Source organism: Megachile rotundata, chromosome 1 (assembly GCF_050947335.1).
Source record: "Megachile rotundata isolate GNS110a chromosome 1, iyMegRotu1, whole genome shotgun sequence".
Lineage (NCBI taxonomy): Eukaryota > Metazoa > Arthropoda > Insecta > Hymenoptera > Megachilidae > Megachile > Megachile rotundata.
Genome location: NC_134983.1, coordinates 23,050,117 through 23,068,655, shown reverse-complemented (window position 1 = coordinate 23,068,655; position 18,539 = coordinate 23,050,117). Strand labels below are relative to the sequence as shown.

The following is an 18,539-nucleotide window of genomic DNA, read 5'->3' as shown; positions in this document are numbered from 1 at the left end:
GACGCGAACGTTCCCTCCGCCTCGAGCAGGAACGGCATCAAGTGGCCTCGAGAAAAATAGAAATAAGTCGTATCTTGCTTAACGAAAAACCCGCTAGAAAAAGCTCGAGTGACGCTCCCTGAATTGCCGCTTCTTCCTGTCCGGTTGCTGTTCTTCTGCATCGGCCGTCGGACGTATTGTCACCTACCGGATGTCATCTTTGCACCCACTCGACGATATTGCCTGGATTCGAATATTAATGAAACGGCTCCCTTTCTCGGACTTCCAAGATGATGTTGCGAAATAGTTAACGGCGCGCGATTATTCGGTTCACCGTGGCGAGGACGCTTTGTTCTCGGTTTAGAGGTTTCGCGAAGCAGGATACAGTTCGTAGACACCGCTAAGAAAAGTAAAATGTGAACTGACTGGGCACGCCGTTTGTCGACTCCGCCACCATTGTCGTGTCTGAGCAAAACAGAGTGAGTGTGCTCTTTGTATAATGACTCGGCGATTTATATGCCTCGCTCCGCGCAGCTGATCGCGAGTAGACGTACTTGACCGAGTGCAGCGAGACACTTGTAGAGCACTAATATAAAGACGCGGTGGAAGAACCAGTGAGCCATTACTTTCAATTTGAACCGCATCGAACACTCTTATGTAACTAAGTGATAGGCATACTTGGCCAGCGCGAACGTTTCAGAGAAGGATGGACTCATTTCAATGGAAAGTTGATGCTACGCTTAGCCGTTAGGTTTCTATGTCGGATTTGCGGGTATGAGGATAGACCTACTTTCGGAAATGTTCAGTTTTTGCGACCTGCTTGCCTAATTGGTTTTTCGAGGTCAGGAAGGTGAGGAGTTTGAGAGTCATGAAGATACAGTTCAATTTCACTCGTAATGCAAAAATTTAATTATGAACTTACAAACTTAGGAAGCTTGGAAAAGTTTGATGGATGAAGATTCTATAACTTTAATGTCTCAAAATGTTACACTTTGAATGTTTTGAGGGTTTAAAGTCTCTAAGTCTTGAAGTACAGACCTAAAACTTCAAAACTTCAAGTTCTCATTGCCTCAAGGTCTTGAAGTTTGGAAACTTCAAGGGTAAGAAGTCGCAAGTATTTACCATTTCCGAAGTTCTAAAATTCCAGACTCTCATGACCTCACAAACCCCAGCATCCAGCGTCTCAACATCCTGTAACTTCAAGGTCTCCAAAATATCAAGCTTTCATGCTTATTCTAAATTAAAAGATATTTGAAGCAATTTATTAATGAGTCGAGAGTCACATTTTGGACATTGCTGCTGTTTGTCATTCCCCAATCTCGTTTATCGAAAATGGTCCCGGCTGCGCGAATATCGTTCGCAAGAATGCTCGAAATGTTCCGTGACTAAATATATTCCAATGCGGGTACCACAGACGCCGAGTCATTCGACATCCCTCCAATTAGCATCGCGATATCAATTACCCCGTGGAGGTCGTTCGATCCTGGAACGTTCGCGTCGTTTCGTTGAGCATTGACCACGCTGCCGTAAGATGGATTTCAGGAGGATGGAGGCGGGTTAAGGAGATCCGTAGGAGTGACTATACGGTTCTAGGTACCCTCGAGTATGGCCCCATAAGGGCACAGGATCCACGGTTTCCGTGGCAGGGGTTGGTCTGGTGGTAGCACGGAGTGGGGTTGACTGGCGGGAGAGCAACAGAAACGGCAGAGTAGAGGGGGTTCCCCGGCTCTCCAGAACGGCTCGAAGCCAGCCGGCCTCGTCGAACCTGGAGGGAGTTGGGAACAGGACGGAGTTGCCAGACGAGTTTCTGCCGAGGCAGGACGAGCTCACTTTCATGGCTCTCTGACAGTTTGGCCGGTCGACGCGATTCCGTTCGTCGGGACAAGTCGCATCGACGAACCAGTGTGCAGTGTGGTTAGCCAACGGATCGAATAGAGCGTTCGGTGATCGAACACCCGGTTTATCGAGAAGATTCGATGGAACTCCGTTTGGAACGGGTTCGGTGATCGCGAGAATCGTCGTCAGGGTCGAAGTGTTGAGTGTCCGATTGGAGAATAACCGAGGGACTGGAATTCGAAAAGTAGCGGGTACATAGATCGGTGAGCGTAGCTCCGGGAGCCACGAAGAAAGAAGTTGGTGCACCTGCCGCAGTGGTTCTCGTGGCGCCACTCACGTGTTGCATGCGTGCCGTGCTATCCATCATGGTCGCGGACTCGGAGCGGCTCTGATTGGTCGGTGGCGCGGTCACGTGGTATGGTAATTGGGCTCCGGTGGGCGGGAAGGAGTGAACGAGGTCGCGAAGCTTCGTGGAAGATCGCAAAAGTGGCGGAAGGAGAGGAGAGGATAAGCAGCTGTCCACCGGGAGTCTGCTACTCTCCGTGGTCTTGCTCTTTTCGCTCGTTTTCTCTCCCCCTGTCTTTCTCCCTTTTCCGTCTTCTGCGTACCCTTTCCTCTCCGGCCGAAAAAGTCACCCTAACAGGGCGAACGGAGAACGATGGCCGTGGGCCACAGTGCAGTGCAGTGTGTACGGCTCCGACAATGAATATCAACATGGAACTATGCGACTCTATGAACTAATTCAGCGACGAGTAGACGAATATTTCCGTACAGTGGTCGATTTCGGAAAGTTACCGCGATTGGAACTGTAATCGGGCACCGGGTGTTAAAAAGCAAAGGATCGTCGCGAAGATGAGTTCGTTCCTGATGAATCCATCCGCCGGCGGTGGATATCATCATCACCAGCACCAGCAGGCGGCAGGCAGTCATCATTTGGCGGCGACCTCCGTCATGGTGGATCCGAAGTTTCCTCCTACCGAAGAGTACAGTCAAAGTAATTACATACCGTCCACCGGAACGGACTTCTTTCCCGGCAGCGGGGGCGGTCATCATCTGAATCATCCTCAGTCCCATCAGTTGCAGTACGGTTACCATCAACATCATCATCAGGCCGCGTCCACGCCGTACGGTGCGTCGTCCGCGGTTCAATTGAACGGCGGCTACGCCGGCTACGGTGGCTACTACGGACCACATCATCCTCATCACCAAGTGCACGCCGTGCACCACGCCAGTTTGCATCCTCATCACCATGCGGTGGGCGCTCTGGCGATGCCCCCGGAGGCGCAGCAACCGCCTCTCACGTGTCCATCCTCGATGCAGAATCAGCAACAACCGCAACAACAGCAGCAACCACCTGTGACCGCGTCCACTGTCCTCGGATCCACTCCGCTGTCACCTGGCATTATGCAGAATCACGTGCAGCCGCCGGACAATCTTCAGCATCATCAGCAGCCGAGTCAGCAGCCGCCGCACGATGGCAACGCGTGCAGCCCGACGAACACCGGCCAAATGCATCGCGACAACTCGCCGGACCTTCAACAGCAACCCACGACCACTCAACAGACGCAGCATATACAGAGCACGCAACAGCAACAACAGCAGCAAAGTCAGCAGCAGTCGCAACAACATCACGTGGACGACGGCTCCGATCAGGATGACATGGAGGACGATCAGATGATGGACGGATCGCCTGGAATGATGGAGGACGAAGAGGAGGACGAGGAAAATGGAGACCGTGTGATTTATCCGTGGATGAAGAAGATTCACGTTGCTGGTGTCGGTGAGTTGAAACTTTCCTAACATCTTCACTTCCAGTGTCTTATAACACGATTCATAAACATGATAATCTTCGAGGAGTTGTGCAATTATTAGAATATGAAAATGCATTTAGGGTAGCAAGGATGGGAGGAGCGTTTAGGATAGCAAGGGTAGTTTGGTTCTAAAGATGTTTCTTGATTAAGATGTTCTAGATGTATCTTGAAGTATGGTCATATTTTTGTGAAGAGTAGACTGCGGATGTTTATGAATTTGTAATATAACAGAGCTTAAGTAAGCATTTTTATAGACCTTGATAAGTACAAGGACCTTGATAAACATCTATAGTTTAATCAACAGTACTAAAGTTATGTAAGGTTACTGCATTAGATTTTGATATTGGGATTTCCTATCCGACGGAGGGTCATCATTGGGAATTCTTAGATTTCAATCTAATTTAGTAAAACTTCATATGAGCAATATAGTATTAGCTTCTGTATAAAAATAATTTGAGGAACCCCAGTTGCAAACTCTTCACAGTTATTAAGTTATCAGAATGAAAATGCAATACCTTGGTGCTTAAGCAAACCTGCAAGGTATTCGTGTTCAGATCAATTTCTTCTGTAAGCTAATATGTTCAAACATGTCTCCCTAAGGAAAAGGTTCTACTCGATCCTCTTCAACCAAAATTTGAAACACAAGTTCACACCCTAGCACATCACCAAAATGGTGCACTACGCTGTAGTGTACCAAAAGGTATTCTTCAAGTTGGTATAATTTATATCCAAATACCCGAATCATTACTTAGAGGATCATCAAATACCCCGAATTTTTGAAGGAACATAATAATTCAAAGAATGCATGACAAATAATAAGCACGGTTCTAAAGTCCCCGTGGCAAATAGAGGAACAAAATAGTGGAGCGAGGCACGACGAGGTGCGCAATAGTCAGAGAGCATTGTTGCAAGGTGTGTGGAACGAATATATTGTGGTCGCAAGACGACACGTTGCCGTGCAACGGGAAGACTGATGAGCTGCAATTTATCGTTGCACCTTCCAATCACCTGTGTGAGATTTTAGAAGCTCTGCCCTTAACCGCATCAATTCTGTCACGCCTAGTGTCACCTATTATTCATCTTGTAACAAACTGATGTGGAAGCAGGGAACTTCAAAGACAACACCGAACAGGGACAAATTGTCGGGAATTTATCTTTTTATTAAGGGTGCGAATGATCTTCTAAATAAACTCATTGTCGGTAATTCCTGTACCACAGGTTCCTGTGTGTGGCTCTTGCGCTTGGAGTTTAAGCGTTCATGGGAACCTAACCTCATTCGCGCAATTGTTTGAGCACCGTTTCGTGGCAGGCTACATAATTGGATTTTTTTCAATATTTATCAGCTTATATCCATTATTGTATTTGGCAGTTTATCATATTTTTAAGTGAATAATTTTAATAATATACGATAACAGATTCTTATTATTTAAATTATTGTGGTATAGAATACAGATTATTATGGTAGTCATTTTAACGAATATTGCAATAATTATTCATCGTTAAATACGATGAAACCGATATCTCTTCCTAATTTCATCTCGTGAATAAGAAAAAAATTGTATAATAATCGCTAAATGCTATGTCGGATTGTTTTCAATTAACGATAATAGGAGCTAACGCGCTCATTAAAAAACTGATCAAAAAAAGATTTCAAACGAATTCACAGGAGCTGAAAGAGTTAAATGATTCCGCTGAAGAACATAAAAGCTTCTTAACCCTATGGTTACCAAAATTAGTTGCACGCCCATGAGACAGCCGCGGCAATAAAAGTGTTTCAAAGAAGCTAAAGTTTCAGTAAGACTAATATTATGCTAGTTATAGGGTAATTTCTGAAATGAATACCTTTCTTCTCCAAAAAGAAAACAAGCTTAACGACGCGCTGCTTGTAATGAAGACACTAGTGAACCTGTTTGTAGAATTCTTCTGAGATAGCTTTTTATTTGGACAAGGTTTAGGACTAGAAATTCAACTTCTTATTAGAAGACTTTTAACAACGTGGTTTACGTAGTTTTTACTAGAATTCTTTTACTAACAATTAGCATGATTTTCACAAATTACAAATTATTACAAACAAAATTACAAACATTATAATTTATTGATTTTAAGACTTGATACTTCGGGATGATTAAAATGTCTTTTTGCAGAGTTTTATTTGTGTAGAAGGAAAATTTAATTCATTAAATAACGTAGTGAAAATTAATGTAAGTGGCGTGGTACATAATATTATAAATTTATTATTTTGTTTAAGTTGACTGTGTCTGATTGTGTGTACTGATCCTTTAGAACCTTGTTACTGTATTTTATATTGCCGCGAGTTATATGAGCAAGCGTTCAGATGTGCCATACAGCCACACCCCATACAGCCACTCACAGTATAGTATTTTAAAGCGTTACACTTTATACATATTGGTGATCAATTGTTGTATTTTCTATACATTGTTTATTTTTATTCATTATACTTTGGTGCAATGTGCTTGTTATGCGTTGTGCCGTCACGCATTGTGTCATAACGCTTTGGTTTCCATACGCATTGTGTCTCAACGCTTTGTATTCCGTACACATTGTATTGTATACGCGCTGTACTTTCCACGCGTTGTATTTTCTACGCTTTGAATTTCTTACGCGTTGTGTTCAAGCTTTGAAATTTTAACGCGTTGTATTCTCCACGCTTTGAAATTTGAACGCGTTATATTCTCCAAGCGCTGTAATTTTAACGCGTGGAGTTCTCCAAGCTTTGAAATTTTAACGCGTTGAGTTCTCCTAGCTTTGAAATTTTAACGCGTTATATTCTCCAAGCGTTGTAATCTTAACGTGTTGAGTTCTCCAAGCTTTGAAATTTTAACGCGTTGAGTTCTCCAAGCTTTGAAATTTTAACGCGTTGTATTCTCCAAGCGTTGCAATCTTAACGCGTTGAGTTCTCCTAGCTTTGAAATTTTAACGCGTTATATTCTCCAAGCGTTGTAATCTTAACGTGTTGAGTTCTCCAAGCTTTGAAATTTTAAAGCGTTGAGTTCTCCAAGCTTTGAAATTTTAACGCGTTGTATTCTCCAAGCGTTGCAATCTTAACGCGTTGAGTTCTCCTAGCTTTGAAATTTTAACGCGTTATATTCTCCAAGCGTTGCAATCTTAACGCGTTGAGTTCTCCAAGCTTTGAAATTTTAGTGCGTTGAGTTCTCCAAGCTTTGAAATTTTAACGCGTTATATTCTCCAAGCGCTGTAATTTTAACGCGTTGAGTTCTCCAAGCTTTGAAATTTTAACGCGTTATACTCTCCAAGCGTTGTAATTTTAAAGCGTTGTATTCTCCAAGCGTTGTAATTTTAACGCGTGGAGTTCTCCAAGCTTTGAAATTTTAACGCGTTGAGTTCTCCAAGCTTTGAAATTTTAACGCGTTAAGTTCTCCAAGCTTTGAAATTTTAACACGTTGTATTCTCCAAGCGTTGCAATCTTAACGCGTTGAGTTCTCCTAGCTTTGAAATTTTAACGCGTTATATTCTCCAAGCGTTGCAATCTTAACGCGTTGAGTTCTCCAAGCTTTGAAATTTTAGTGCGTTGAGTTCTCCAAGCTTTGAAATTTTAACGCGTTATATTCTCCAAGCGCTGTAATTTTAACGCGTTGAGTTCTCCAAGCTTTGAAATTTTAACGCGTTATACTCTCCAAGCGTTGTAATTTTAAAGCGTTGTATTCTCCAAGCGTTGTAATTTTAACGCGTGGAGTTCTCCAAGCTTTGAAATTTTAACGCGTTATATTCTCCAAGCTTTGAAATTTTAACGCGTTGAGTTCTCTAAGCTTTGAAATTTTAACGCGTTATATCCTCTACGCGCTATATTCTCCACGCCTTATATTTTTTACACGTTGCATTCTCTACGTTTTCTTAACATTTTCTTATTCTTCATACATTTTCAAATTGTCCTACACGTACCCTTATACCCTACAGAAAAATAAAAGTGACTAGTCGAAAATTGTTTGTACCATTCAATACGTAAAAGCTTGTTTTTTGCAAACGAAGAAGACACGTTCCTGCCAATCGAATTTTTTGTTACCTGGAAATATGAATTATGATATTCGGCTTTGCGACGATAGTATCCCGATAGACCGGTCTGAAAAGAGAAATAGTTGCAAGCTGGAATGAGCAGCAGTTTCCCCGGTCAAAACCGAATAGAAATTTGAAGCTGCAAAGGCAGCCCAATTCTGAAGGATATTACGTTGCAAAAATTTCCTTTGAAGATTCATAATCCTTCTGCGAAACGCCTGCCGACGCCGCGGCGTGAAGGGAACGTCATGGAGCTTAACCCACGCCATTCTTATTGCCACGTTTTCAACGAACATTATCCTTGGCTCGTGTGCACACTTAATTACAGTCGTCGATCGACGCGTGAAATTATTGGTTATCTATATCGCCTGGTTATCGATCTCTTGCCAATATTACCTGCATATCAATACCTATATAACTTAACCCAGCAATTATTGCTTTGTGGACTCTTGAAAATCTTGCTTTATATAGTTTGGGGATGTTACTATATTTTGAGAATTTCACTTGATATATTTTAAAAATGTTGAACATGTTTTGCAAATCTTAATTTTAAAATTTAATGGCTGAAGGCTCGGACATGTTGTCTACTTGTGCTAACAATAATTGTGAGAGTTATAGTAAGTAGCTATAATTTTGCAGAAAATTACTGTTTGTGTTGCTCAATCTATTTTAGAATACACCTCTATATTGTATTCAATTATTCTTAACACTCGTTGCTTTAGTTCACAATTTTTTTTTAGCTCAAACTTCAGCCTTTGAACTTTGATAAATGTACAAAATTAATGCTAACACTTCAGCTTTTTGTATACTCTACATTAAAATTTTCATAAATATCATTGATGTAATATCTGGTACCTTTAAGTGAACACCTCTGTAGCTATTTCTCTAACTCCAATTGAATTTTTCATAATAATCATTGATATACATGATTCTTAGTCAGAAAGCACCATTGAACATTAATACATCATCAGCTATTTCTCAATCTTGACTTAATCATCAATCTTGAATTGAGTATTAAGTTTTCATAAAAGGCATTGATTTTATACCTGTATCTCAGTTGGGAGCTGCAGTTGAACATTTTGTGCCTCTATCTGAACATCTCTTCATCTACTACTCTTTTTCCAAATTAATTTTTTCGAATGAATTTCAAAAATGATCAATCCAGTATCTGCTTCTAATTGAAGTACAGAGTTGAATATTCAATATCTCTAACTGAACACGTCTTCAGCAGCTTCTCTACCTCAAAGTGAATTTTATTCAATGAATTTAAAAAGACAATGATCCTGTACCTTATATGTATATAAAAAACAGTGTTAAACATTCAACATCTCTAACTAAATACCTCTTCACCTACTTCTTTACCCCAAACTGAACTTTATCAAATGAATTTAAAAAGACATTGATCCTGTACCTTATATGTATATAAAAAACAGTGTTGAACATTCAACATCTCTAACTAAATACCTCTTCACCTACTTCTTTACCCCAAACTGAACTTTATCAAATGAATTTAAAAAGACATTGATCCTGTACCTTATATGTATATAAAAAACAGTGTTGAACATTCAACATCTCTAACTAAATACCTCTTCACCTACTTCTTTACCCCAAACTGAACTTTATCGAATGAATTTAAAAAGACATTGATCCTGTACCTTATATGTATATAAAAAACAGTGTTGAACATTCAACATCTCTAACTAAATACCTCTTCACCTACTTCTTTACCCCAAACTGAACTTTATCGAATGAATTTAAAAAGTCATTGATCCTGGTATGTAGTGAAAAAACAGCGTAGATTCGATACCACAAAATTGCGGTATGCATATCTGTCAAGTACTGCAATCTCTCCCCGCGTGGATGTCGACTCGGTCACCGGACGTTGCTGCTAGGAGGGGCTCCCCGAGACCGTCGGTCAGCTCTGGAATGGAATGTGTCCGCACAGATTCTAAACTGAGCTCGCTCCCAACGTTTCCTCTATCCAGTCACTTGGACCACCAAGGAACGCTTCTAGAGTGCCACGCGAGGATTGACGTCGTTCGATACGATACCACGATCGATCCACCAATCTCTCCTCCGTGTGTCACCTTCGTCGTTTCACGAACTGGTAGTAGTAAGAAGCTGGATTCGATGCCCGCACCCAGATAACCATCTCCACAGACTTTTGAATAGTGAAACCACGAGTGGGAGCCGGAATGAATGGAGATATGCGAATTCCGAATTAAACTGGGAGAGAAATTCGTGGAAGTTGGGGGAAAATCTTTTTTGTGAAGTCGAAATTTTTCTTGGAACTTTTGTGAGGATGGGAGTTTAGGGCTTTGGAGTTTAGGAATAGAGAGAGTTGGAGCTTTTGCGAGTGAGATCTTCAAGTTTTAGTACTTTTGGGAGGTTGGAATGTTGAAACTTTAGGATTCTTGGACCTTTGTTTTGGAAATTTTGAACTGATCGGTTTTGATATTTTAGAATTTTTAGTTTGTGGTACTATAATGCTTCTGGACCTCGATATTTTAGACTTTTAGCTTGTAGACTTCTGAATACTGAAACCTTAGAACTTTGACACTCTGAACCTTGATGCATTAGAACCTTGCAACATTGGGAACTTTAAAACCTCATAGCCTTTGAAGTCCTCTGAAATTTTGAACCTTGAGACTCTACAGTCTTAAAATTTTGGAAATCATCCACTTTGTAATTCGGGTCTCACAATAAAAATTAGACTACCCCATAAAGAAAATATCAAAGTCAAGTTATGAAAACGTGATGACCCCAAAAATATGAAAACTTATTTTAAAAATGAACTAGCGATCCATATTACCCCACAAAATTCTACAAAATCCTTGTTTAAACCATAGTATACTTCTATGAGATGAACATTTATTCAAGTTGTCCAAAGAGATTTTCTCAATCGCCCAGTGAAAGATGCTAGCCGGTAATCCCGGTTCAAGTTCGACAACCGTCGGCTGCTCGAACAACAGATCAACCTTGGAACATTGGCCTGACGATTGTGAAATGTAGAGCCGGTTGTTTATTGCGTTTCTTGAGAGTACGATGTTGGTTGTACGCGTCATACCACTTTATCTGTTACGATCACCCGTTCTGCAGTTGGAAATATACCAACATGCTTCTCGGTGATGGAGACACGTTGAACCGTCCGCGATTACTTCAGAAGCATTGACAATGGTGGCTTAAAATAATGACACTTGTCACGATAAAAGGCGTATTTCGTGGAGCATGCTCGTTCTGAGCTACGAACTCGATTCGGAGATAATGCGATTATTAATTGCCCGATATTTATACCTTCGATTGGGTACGCTGATTTAGAAACCCTGGGGCGACTCGTATTTCACTGATCAAACTTTCTTACTTATTTCTAATATTCAGTTTTAATTTTTTATTTTGGGATGACACGGTGGAATAGTCGCTAATAAATTGTGCGAAATTTTGTGTGAAATTTTAATTCTGCATTTGTGAGATTTATTATTGTGCAGCTTGGATATGTGACATAAAATGGTATAGAAATTTCAATTTTTTTTAGTGTGGAATTTGGAAAAGTTCAAATATGAGAATGTAGATAGTTAGACATTTTAAGTATAGGAATGTAGAAATTTAGAAATATCAAATTTTGAAATACAGAATTTGTGCGATCCCAAATTATTAGTATAGGAATATAAGAATATGAAAATTACAAAATTTCAAACGTAAGAATATACAAATTTGTAAATATCAAACTTACAAATACAGAATTTGTGAGAATCCAAAAGTAAGAGTAGAGAAATTAAAAAATTAAAAATTCTCAAATCTAAAATTTGGAAAGCTTCAAACACAAGAATGCAGAAATTTAAAAATCTCAAATTTCCAAATTTGGTTCAGTGCCATATAGCGAGACATCACACACGAACCTTCCGTTCCGAAACTAAACTAAATTTCAATCAACCTTCACACAAATATAATAAAAGTGTATTCAATCTACCTAGGTTACCACTTTTTAACGCAAACCAATATCATTTAATTTACAGTAAGTGTATACAAAAAAAAACACATTATAATGTGTTAAAAGATTTAAATTTAGCTTTAGAGATATAATTAAGACCTGCGATGCGTGAAAAAAAGATTGTCAACTGTGACAAGATTCACAAGAAACGAACTAACCGCGTTGAAAAGCTCTGTCGCGGGATTTGTGAAACGCTTAGATCTCTGTATATAGGTATCGTTTATGAAAGCATCGACGAAGAAGACGATTCGCGCATACTAAGCAGAAAATTATGCCATGTTATTGACGCGTAACCGTTCGAGTAAACGCAGGTACCAATGCAGCCTTCTTCGCAGAAACATGCAAGGTCAAAATAATTACATGGCGTTCAGTTGTTACTGAAAAGATGTCTATTAAAGGCTAGAAACTTTCAAATATTTCATAACAGTGTTTATGCTAAGTTAATTCTATTAATAACGCGGGACATCAATAATCTGATGTCAATTATACAATAGTGGATACTTTAACGCGTTTGTAGCTGTGATGTCTTTTTCTGATAACTTTGAACTGAATCGCGTATATTATCAGTAGCTGATTGGTGCTATGAAGGCTCCAGAACTTCTGAGTAAGTCATTTTTAGATTTATTATAGCTTTTCTCTAAGTTCTTTAAAAGTTCGTTAGAAAAATAGGAAACAGCTTGTAACATCTTGGTTATTAAAAATTACACGAGTACATAATGGATTAACAAGTAATTGCATCGTGCTTAAGACATTGCTTTTCTGATATCGCCACTCCCATCGCATAAAGCCTGTTCAATTGATCGAACAACGTTCAATTTGATATTAAATGATCCAAGACTAATAACTACTTCGATTCAGAATCAGGATTGAATATTACTTCAAATAGTCTAAAATTCCAATAGTTTAAAATTTCCAAAAACTAAAATATGATAAATAAAAATGATTCATTAATTTTTTAAATTTGGTTCCATATGAAATTTTTTTTTCAAAATCTTCGAGTAAATATTTAAGCAAAAATACTCTCGGTAATTATTCCGTATTGCATTCGCACGTACAGAGTCACCATTTGACGTAAAATCTCAGAATCTTTAACCTGATAGGTTACACATATGCAAGTTGTGTTTTCTAAGTTTACTTAACTATCAAAAAAGTCACTTTACATCGACTTCGACGGGGACGGAAAACAGAAACTGGTTTGAAAATACATTTTTTGGGTTCTCATAAAAAATTGTCTATTTTTCTACAACCTTCAAGTCCCTTTGTACAGACATCTCAATTGTCATTCTGTGACTAGTTTATTTAAAATATCATTGGACTTATATTATATGAAGAGAACGTGTTATTAAAAATCCATTTTTTTCCACAACCCTCCATCGAGACCTTTGCGTGAACATTTTACCGCGAGACTTGTAATTTTCCCAAAAGTTCGTAGAACTTATCAGTTTAATACACGGATAATTCCCAGCCCTGTCCAGAATGACGTATAGAAACACTCTGTAAAAATGATTCAGTTAATTATCTAGATACTATCTACACGATACAGTTCTAACAATACGAAATTGCCTAAGGTTATTGACATTCCGCGCAATGAAAATGTCATTGTATCTCGAAACGGCAGGATCCGGCGCAATTGATCCGGCGGCGCGGTACGACGCCATCAAAGGCGGCGCCACCGTCGCGAAAGCTCGTCACGATCGTTAACATGGTCAATCAAACTCTCCTCCACATGAAAAGCAGCTCGACGCAGGCTTCGCTAACGCACACCGATCTCTGTTTGATTGTTGCAGCGAACGGCTCGTACCAGCCTGGGATGGAGCCAAAGCGGCAGAGGACCGCGTACACGAGGCATCAGATCCTCGAACTGGAGAAGGAGTTCCATTACAATAGGTACCTGACGAGACGGCGACGGATCGAGATCGCCCATACCCTGGTGCTGTCCGAACGGCAGATAAAGATCTGGTTCCAGAACCGTCGCATGAAGTGGAAGAAGGACAACAAGCTGCCCAACACGAAGAACGTGCGCCGGAAGAACGCGAACGGACAAGCGGCCCCGGCGTCCAAACCGTCCAAGTCGCAGGCCAGCAGGAGCAAGCTGGCGACCGGAAACAACAACAGCCAGAGGAAGAACAACAACAACTCGCCGTCGAGCGGCATCGAAAGCAGTCTCGACTCGAACGTGGGTCTCGACATGGCCGAGGTGCACGTGGTGAACGCTGCTCTTCCGCACGCGAACGTGGTCCATCCGAGCTTCCAAGGTCACCCGCATCCTCTGGCCCATCTTCAGGCGCAGCTGAGTCATCACCACGTGAGCGGCATAATGGACGGGCCGACGGGAGGGCCGCTGGGTCACATAGGCTCCGGAAGTATCAGTCCACTCGCCCCAGCCACCAGTCCCTCGGGACTGTCCCAAGTCACGGCACCCATTCCGCCACCACCGATAAAGTCCGATTACGGCCTCACGGCGCTGTAACATCCGTCCTGGGAACCAGAGTGTACAGTCGATCGAGGATACGTAGGCTACAGGGACGCGAGGTTCCCTTCCGCCGACCTGGACGTCGTCGCCTATTGACCAACGCGGTCGATAAGGTCTCGTCGCGACCAAACTCGACCAAATTCTGACGCGTCGCGTCAGCCGACCGGATTGAAACTTTGCTCGATGAATGATCCGTCAGCCGGAAGCAGCAATTCTATCTCCTCCGACGTGGACTGCCGGATAATTATGTTGCTGACGGTGAAGTTCGAGACACAGGAGTAGCTGGAAGTTGATCGTAATTGTCCTAACCGCAATGACCCCGACTAGGATGGAAGTTTCATCCTATGATCCTCCTTTCGAGCCGAGTCATCCTTATGATCTGGTGAAACGATGTCTCGGTTACCTGCTTCCCGTTGCTGATACTTTCTGACTGTAGATGAACTACCGACGCGAAGAGAACCATAGCGTCAGCGAGTGAAAACGAGGATAGACCTCGAAGAGAACATGAACAGTGTGTAAGGGTGTGATTTACTGTTTGTAACTTTGTGAACAGCGACGATTGTGACTAGAAGAACTATTGTTCGGTGAAACACTGCTGAATGGTACGTTGTAAAACTTTCTTCAAAATCTTGCCTATCTGCGGAATTTCATTTCTTTCTACGATTACACCGAGTCATTTTTCTTAATTCGAGACTCTTGCGAAGCCGTAATGTAGATTATTTTCTGCGGAAATTGTATACTGTTCAGCGAATAAGAAAATGATACAGTGATGACTGATAACGTTGACCGAACATAATTGTCGACGTTGAAGTGTAATAATTGACGTTCACGGAGTATAATTCTTAACTTGTAAACATGGCTGTCTTAGTAATAGATTTACCACTTTTTAAGCTTCTATTAGTTCTATTCCAAAAATCAATTCGCAAAAAATCATTTACTTTATGGCTCCGCGAGGTCCTCAAGTAAATTAACTATGCGACCAAAATCTCATTTGAAAGAATCGAAAGTAGTCCCTTACAGTGTTCTAAGTGTAACCGCGACTTTTCGTTCGTCGAAAGCTGTGATCCGATAATCAGCATCTGTAATCGAAACGAAGGAATCGTTTCGTGACACGTTAAACTGTATATATAGTTGTACACGTGTATGTATATAGTCGTGTAAAGAAAGTCTTATTTGCTATGTGATTAAAGTGCGTCGTATTTCGTATGTTATCATGTAAGTGTGCGGTCTTAGCGTCGTTAAGTATTCGATAAAGACTATCGCGAAATTTATCGGGAAGCGTTCTCGAAATTCTCAAATAACAACGACGTACTCGTTGTTCCTTCGTAAAGGTAAATATTCGTTGTAAAGGATATGTACAGTACGGTGACGCTCGCGTTCCGTCGGTGAAACGCGGGAAAATGGATGACGAGGTGAACCGTAATGGCGAACGTTTTGCAGTAACTTTGATGAGGTTTTCAAGAAAGAGAACTCGTGAAACTTGTTTCGTTTGGTTTTTAGTTGAGAGTGGTCTTGAACGAAGTAGATAGTTCAAGCTTAATTTAACACTTAAATTTATTAAAAATTTTTCTGTAGAATTTGACTCACTGAAGAAACGAAAATGCATTAGTTATATTTCTAATTTTTATTAACAGCTTCGTGTCTTGAAAATTTTTATAAAAACACTTTTTAAACAGAAAGAAATTGGTACGGTTTGCTAATTATATTTTTAATAAAATTTATAGTTGATCAAGTTACAGTCAAGCTACACTCAGACACAATGTCTGAAACTCTTGCAGCAAAGCTCCATCTTCTTACATTGTGAAACGAAATTTTGCGAGTTCTTCAAATTTTGCAAAAAGAAATAAAAGCAGTGAAACCATTTGACAGAAATATTCTTTCTAACAAGTTTTTGTAGAATAATCTTGGTAGTAGAATCTTCCTGCGATGGTCAGACTTCTAAGTCAATTTTGAAGCAACCAGACAATTTTAAAATTTAGCAAGAATTTAATAGAAGTTCTCAAAATGTTCTTTTCAGAATATCTTCACCTCTGAATTGTGGTCCCAAGCAGAGTAAAATCTTTATTATCTAAACAAGGCACAGAAAAGTTCTCCTTGCTAAAAATTTTGCGAGGAAATTGCAACAGAGGGTTGCAAATGCATGACGTTCGCTGATCACGTTGTAAATAATACTGCGAGATGTCTATTTTTTTTGAGAAAGTATAAACGAACGACCAATAACGAGTTATAATAGATTAGTACATCTGGAAACCGGAAACTGTACTATAAAGACGAGTAGCCAATCAAACGATTAAATGCACAGAGTCGCTGTGACGATATACCAAAACAATGTTTTATCAGACTAAATATAGGAACCGTAGAGATACGTAAGAAACGTTAAGCGCGACGAACAGTTATAGATGGTGACAAAATGGTGGAGAAGAAACGCGATCTAGTGTAATTAGTGAATTTAAGAAAGTGCACGAGTTACGAAAACATTCTATTAAGTGTGACATTATATTCCTTGATATTCTTTATCGATAATTGTATATAGCCTGTACGATAAGAACGTATTTGGGCACACTACGATGCTTATGTTTATATTGATCATAGAGATCGATCAAATACAATCGTGAAGTAAATAAATCAATAAATAAATGTTTCGTAATTTACAATAACGCCGTGTTTCCTGAACATCCCCTTTTTCTTAGTATTACTTTTCACTTAGAAATATTTCTGCAAATCATTTCGTAGTGTAATTTAAGATTTTATAACAATTTGGTACTCTGTGGTAGACCAATTTTCATGGTACACATATTTTTAAACAATTACTTTGATAGATTGTCACTGTTACGTTTGACGTTTTGCAGATAAACCTCACATTCTAATGGCGCTAAAAAGCCGGAAATAATTAGTATGGACAGTACGTTTGAAGTGGAGCAACATTACAAATAATATTTGTAAAAATAAGAACCAATAATGAACCTTAAGGAAGGTTTAATATTTTTAACAACAAACTTAAAGGACCTCATATAATAATATTTAAAGGACCTTAACAATAATTAAAGAACCTTAATAATTAAGTTAAACACAATATAATGTTGCATCAGGAGATTTTAACTTGGTCGTTTATAAACAAACCGTATCACTTGTCACGTCTATTTTTCACGTGTTTTTTGTCCTCTTTATTATCACGGTAAAAATGAAAAATGAATATTTCAGTTATTACGGATTCATTATCTAGCGTATTTTTATCGGTTTTTTCGCGCGATACATCATTCGCGCAGGAAACAAACGATAACCAGCGGAGTCGAGGTAAACTTGTTAGTTGACAGCGTTGACAGTATCTCATCCATATTACCTGTGCAAAGTTGTGTGCATATACAGGGTGTCCGCGCCAAAGTGTTACACCTTAATATCTCATGAACTATTGATGTCACGAAAAAGTGCTTATATGGAAATTGCAGGGTAAAAGAGGCCCTATGTTTTGGCAGAAGCAAAATTTTTTTATTGTTATTAATGTAAAAGATATGATGGTGAAGTTTCGTTTTTTTAAATGGAACTATAATTTTTTCTCGATCAAGTGATAGTGCTTTTCAAGACGAATTCATCAAGGTTTTATGTACTTACCCGATTTTTATTAGTTTTCGAGATATAACGCTTAGAAATTTACTGATTTTCAGCAGTGACATCTCGGTTTGACGAGTAAGTCATAAAAACGTTCTTATTGTTACGGTAAGTGCCGCTGGTTTGACTCTGCCTGCCGAAACAGATAGGCGGGGTGTATGGGCAAAATGGCAGGTCCGAAGAGTAAGAAACGTGAAAAGTATTGTCCATTACGGTTTAAGTTTTCCGTATCGAAGATGATATTAATTGTAATTTGGAAGGTTGGGACATTTATTTAAATGTTTCAGTACAAGTTAGGTATAAAGACAATTTAACAATATAACTGACTTGAAAAATAGAATACACAATGCATGCGTAAATATCCCGTGCGAAATTATGGAAAACGTCGAGAACGAATTTGTAAAACGTATACAAACTTGTATTTCAAATAGCGGAAAGCACGTGGAATAAATTTTTGGCATATTATTTTTTGTTAAATTGTCTTTATACCTACCTTGTACTGAAACATTTAAATAAATGTCCCAACCTTCCAAATTACAATTAATATCATCTTCGATACGGAAAACTTAAATCGTAATGGACAATAGTTTTCACGTTCCTTACTCTTCGGACCTGCCATTTTGACCATACACCCCGCCTATCTGTTTCGGCAGGCAGAGTCAAACCAGCGGCACTTACCGTAACAATAAGAACGTTTTTATGACTTACTCGTCAAACCGAGATGTCACTGCTGAAAATCAGTAAATTTCTAAGCGTTATATCTCGAAAACTAATAAAAATCGGGTAAGTACATAAAACCTTGATGAATTCGTCT

General features: G+C 39.8%; 1 protein-coding gene across 1 annotated transcript; it reads left to right on the top strand.

The window, feature by feature from the left end:
• The first annotated feature begins 1,355 nt into the window (after positions 1 to 1,355).
• On the top strand, positions 1,356 to 16,770 carry Dfd (homeotic protein deformed). Its single transcript, XM_003700389.3, has 2 exons — positions 1,356 to 3,595; positions 13,434 to 16,770. Exons 1-2 carry the CDS (start codon positions 2,668 to 2,670, stop codon positions 14,114 to 14,116), a joined length of 1,611 nt encoding a protein of 536 aa, XP_003700437.1. The 5' UTR covers positions 1,356 to 2,667; the 3' UTR covers positions 14,117 to 16,770.
• The last annotated feature ends 1,769 nt before the right edge of the window (positions 16,771 to 18,539 follow it).

Coding starts and splice junctions, on each gene's coding strand:
- Dfd (XM_003700389.3), top strand. CDS start 2,668: ATGAGTTCGTTCCTGATGAATCCATCCGCCGGCGGTGGATATCATCAT. Junction 3,596..13,433: donor GATTCACGTTGCTGGTGTCG/GTGAGTTGAAAC, acceptor TGATTGTTGCAG/CGAACGGCTCGTACCAGCCT.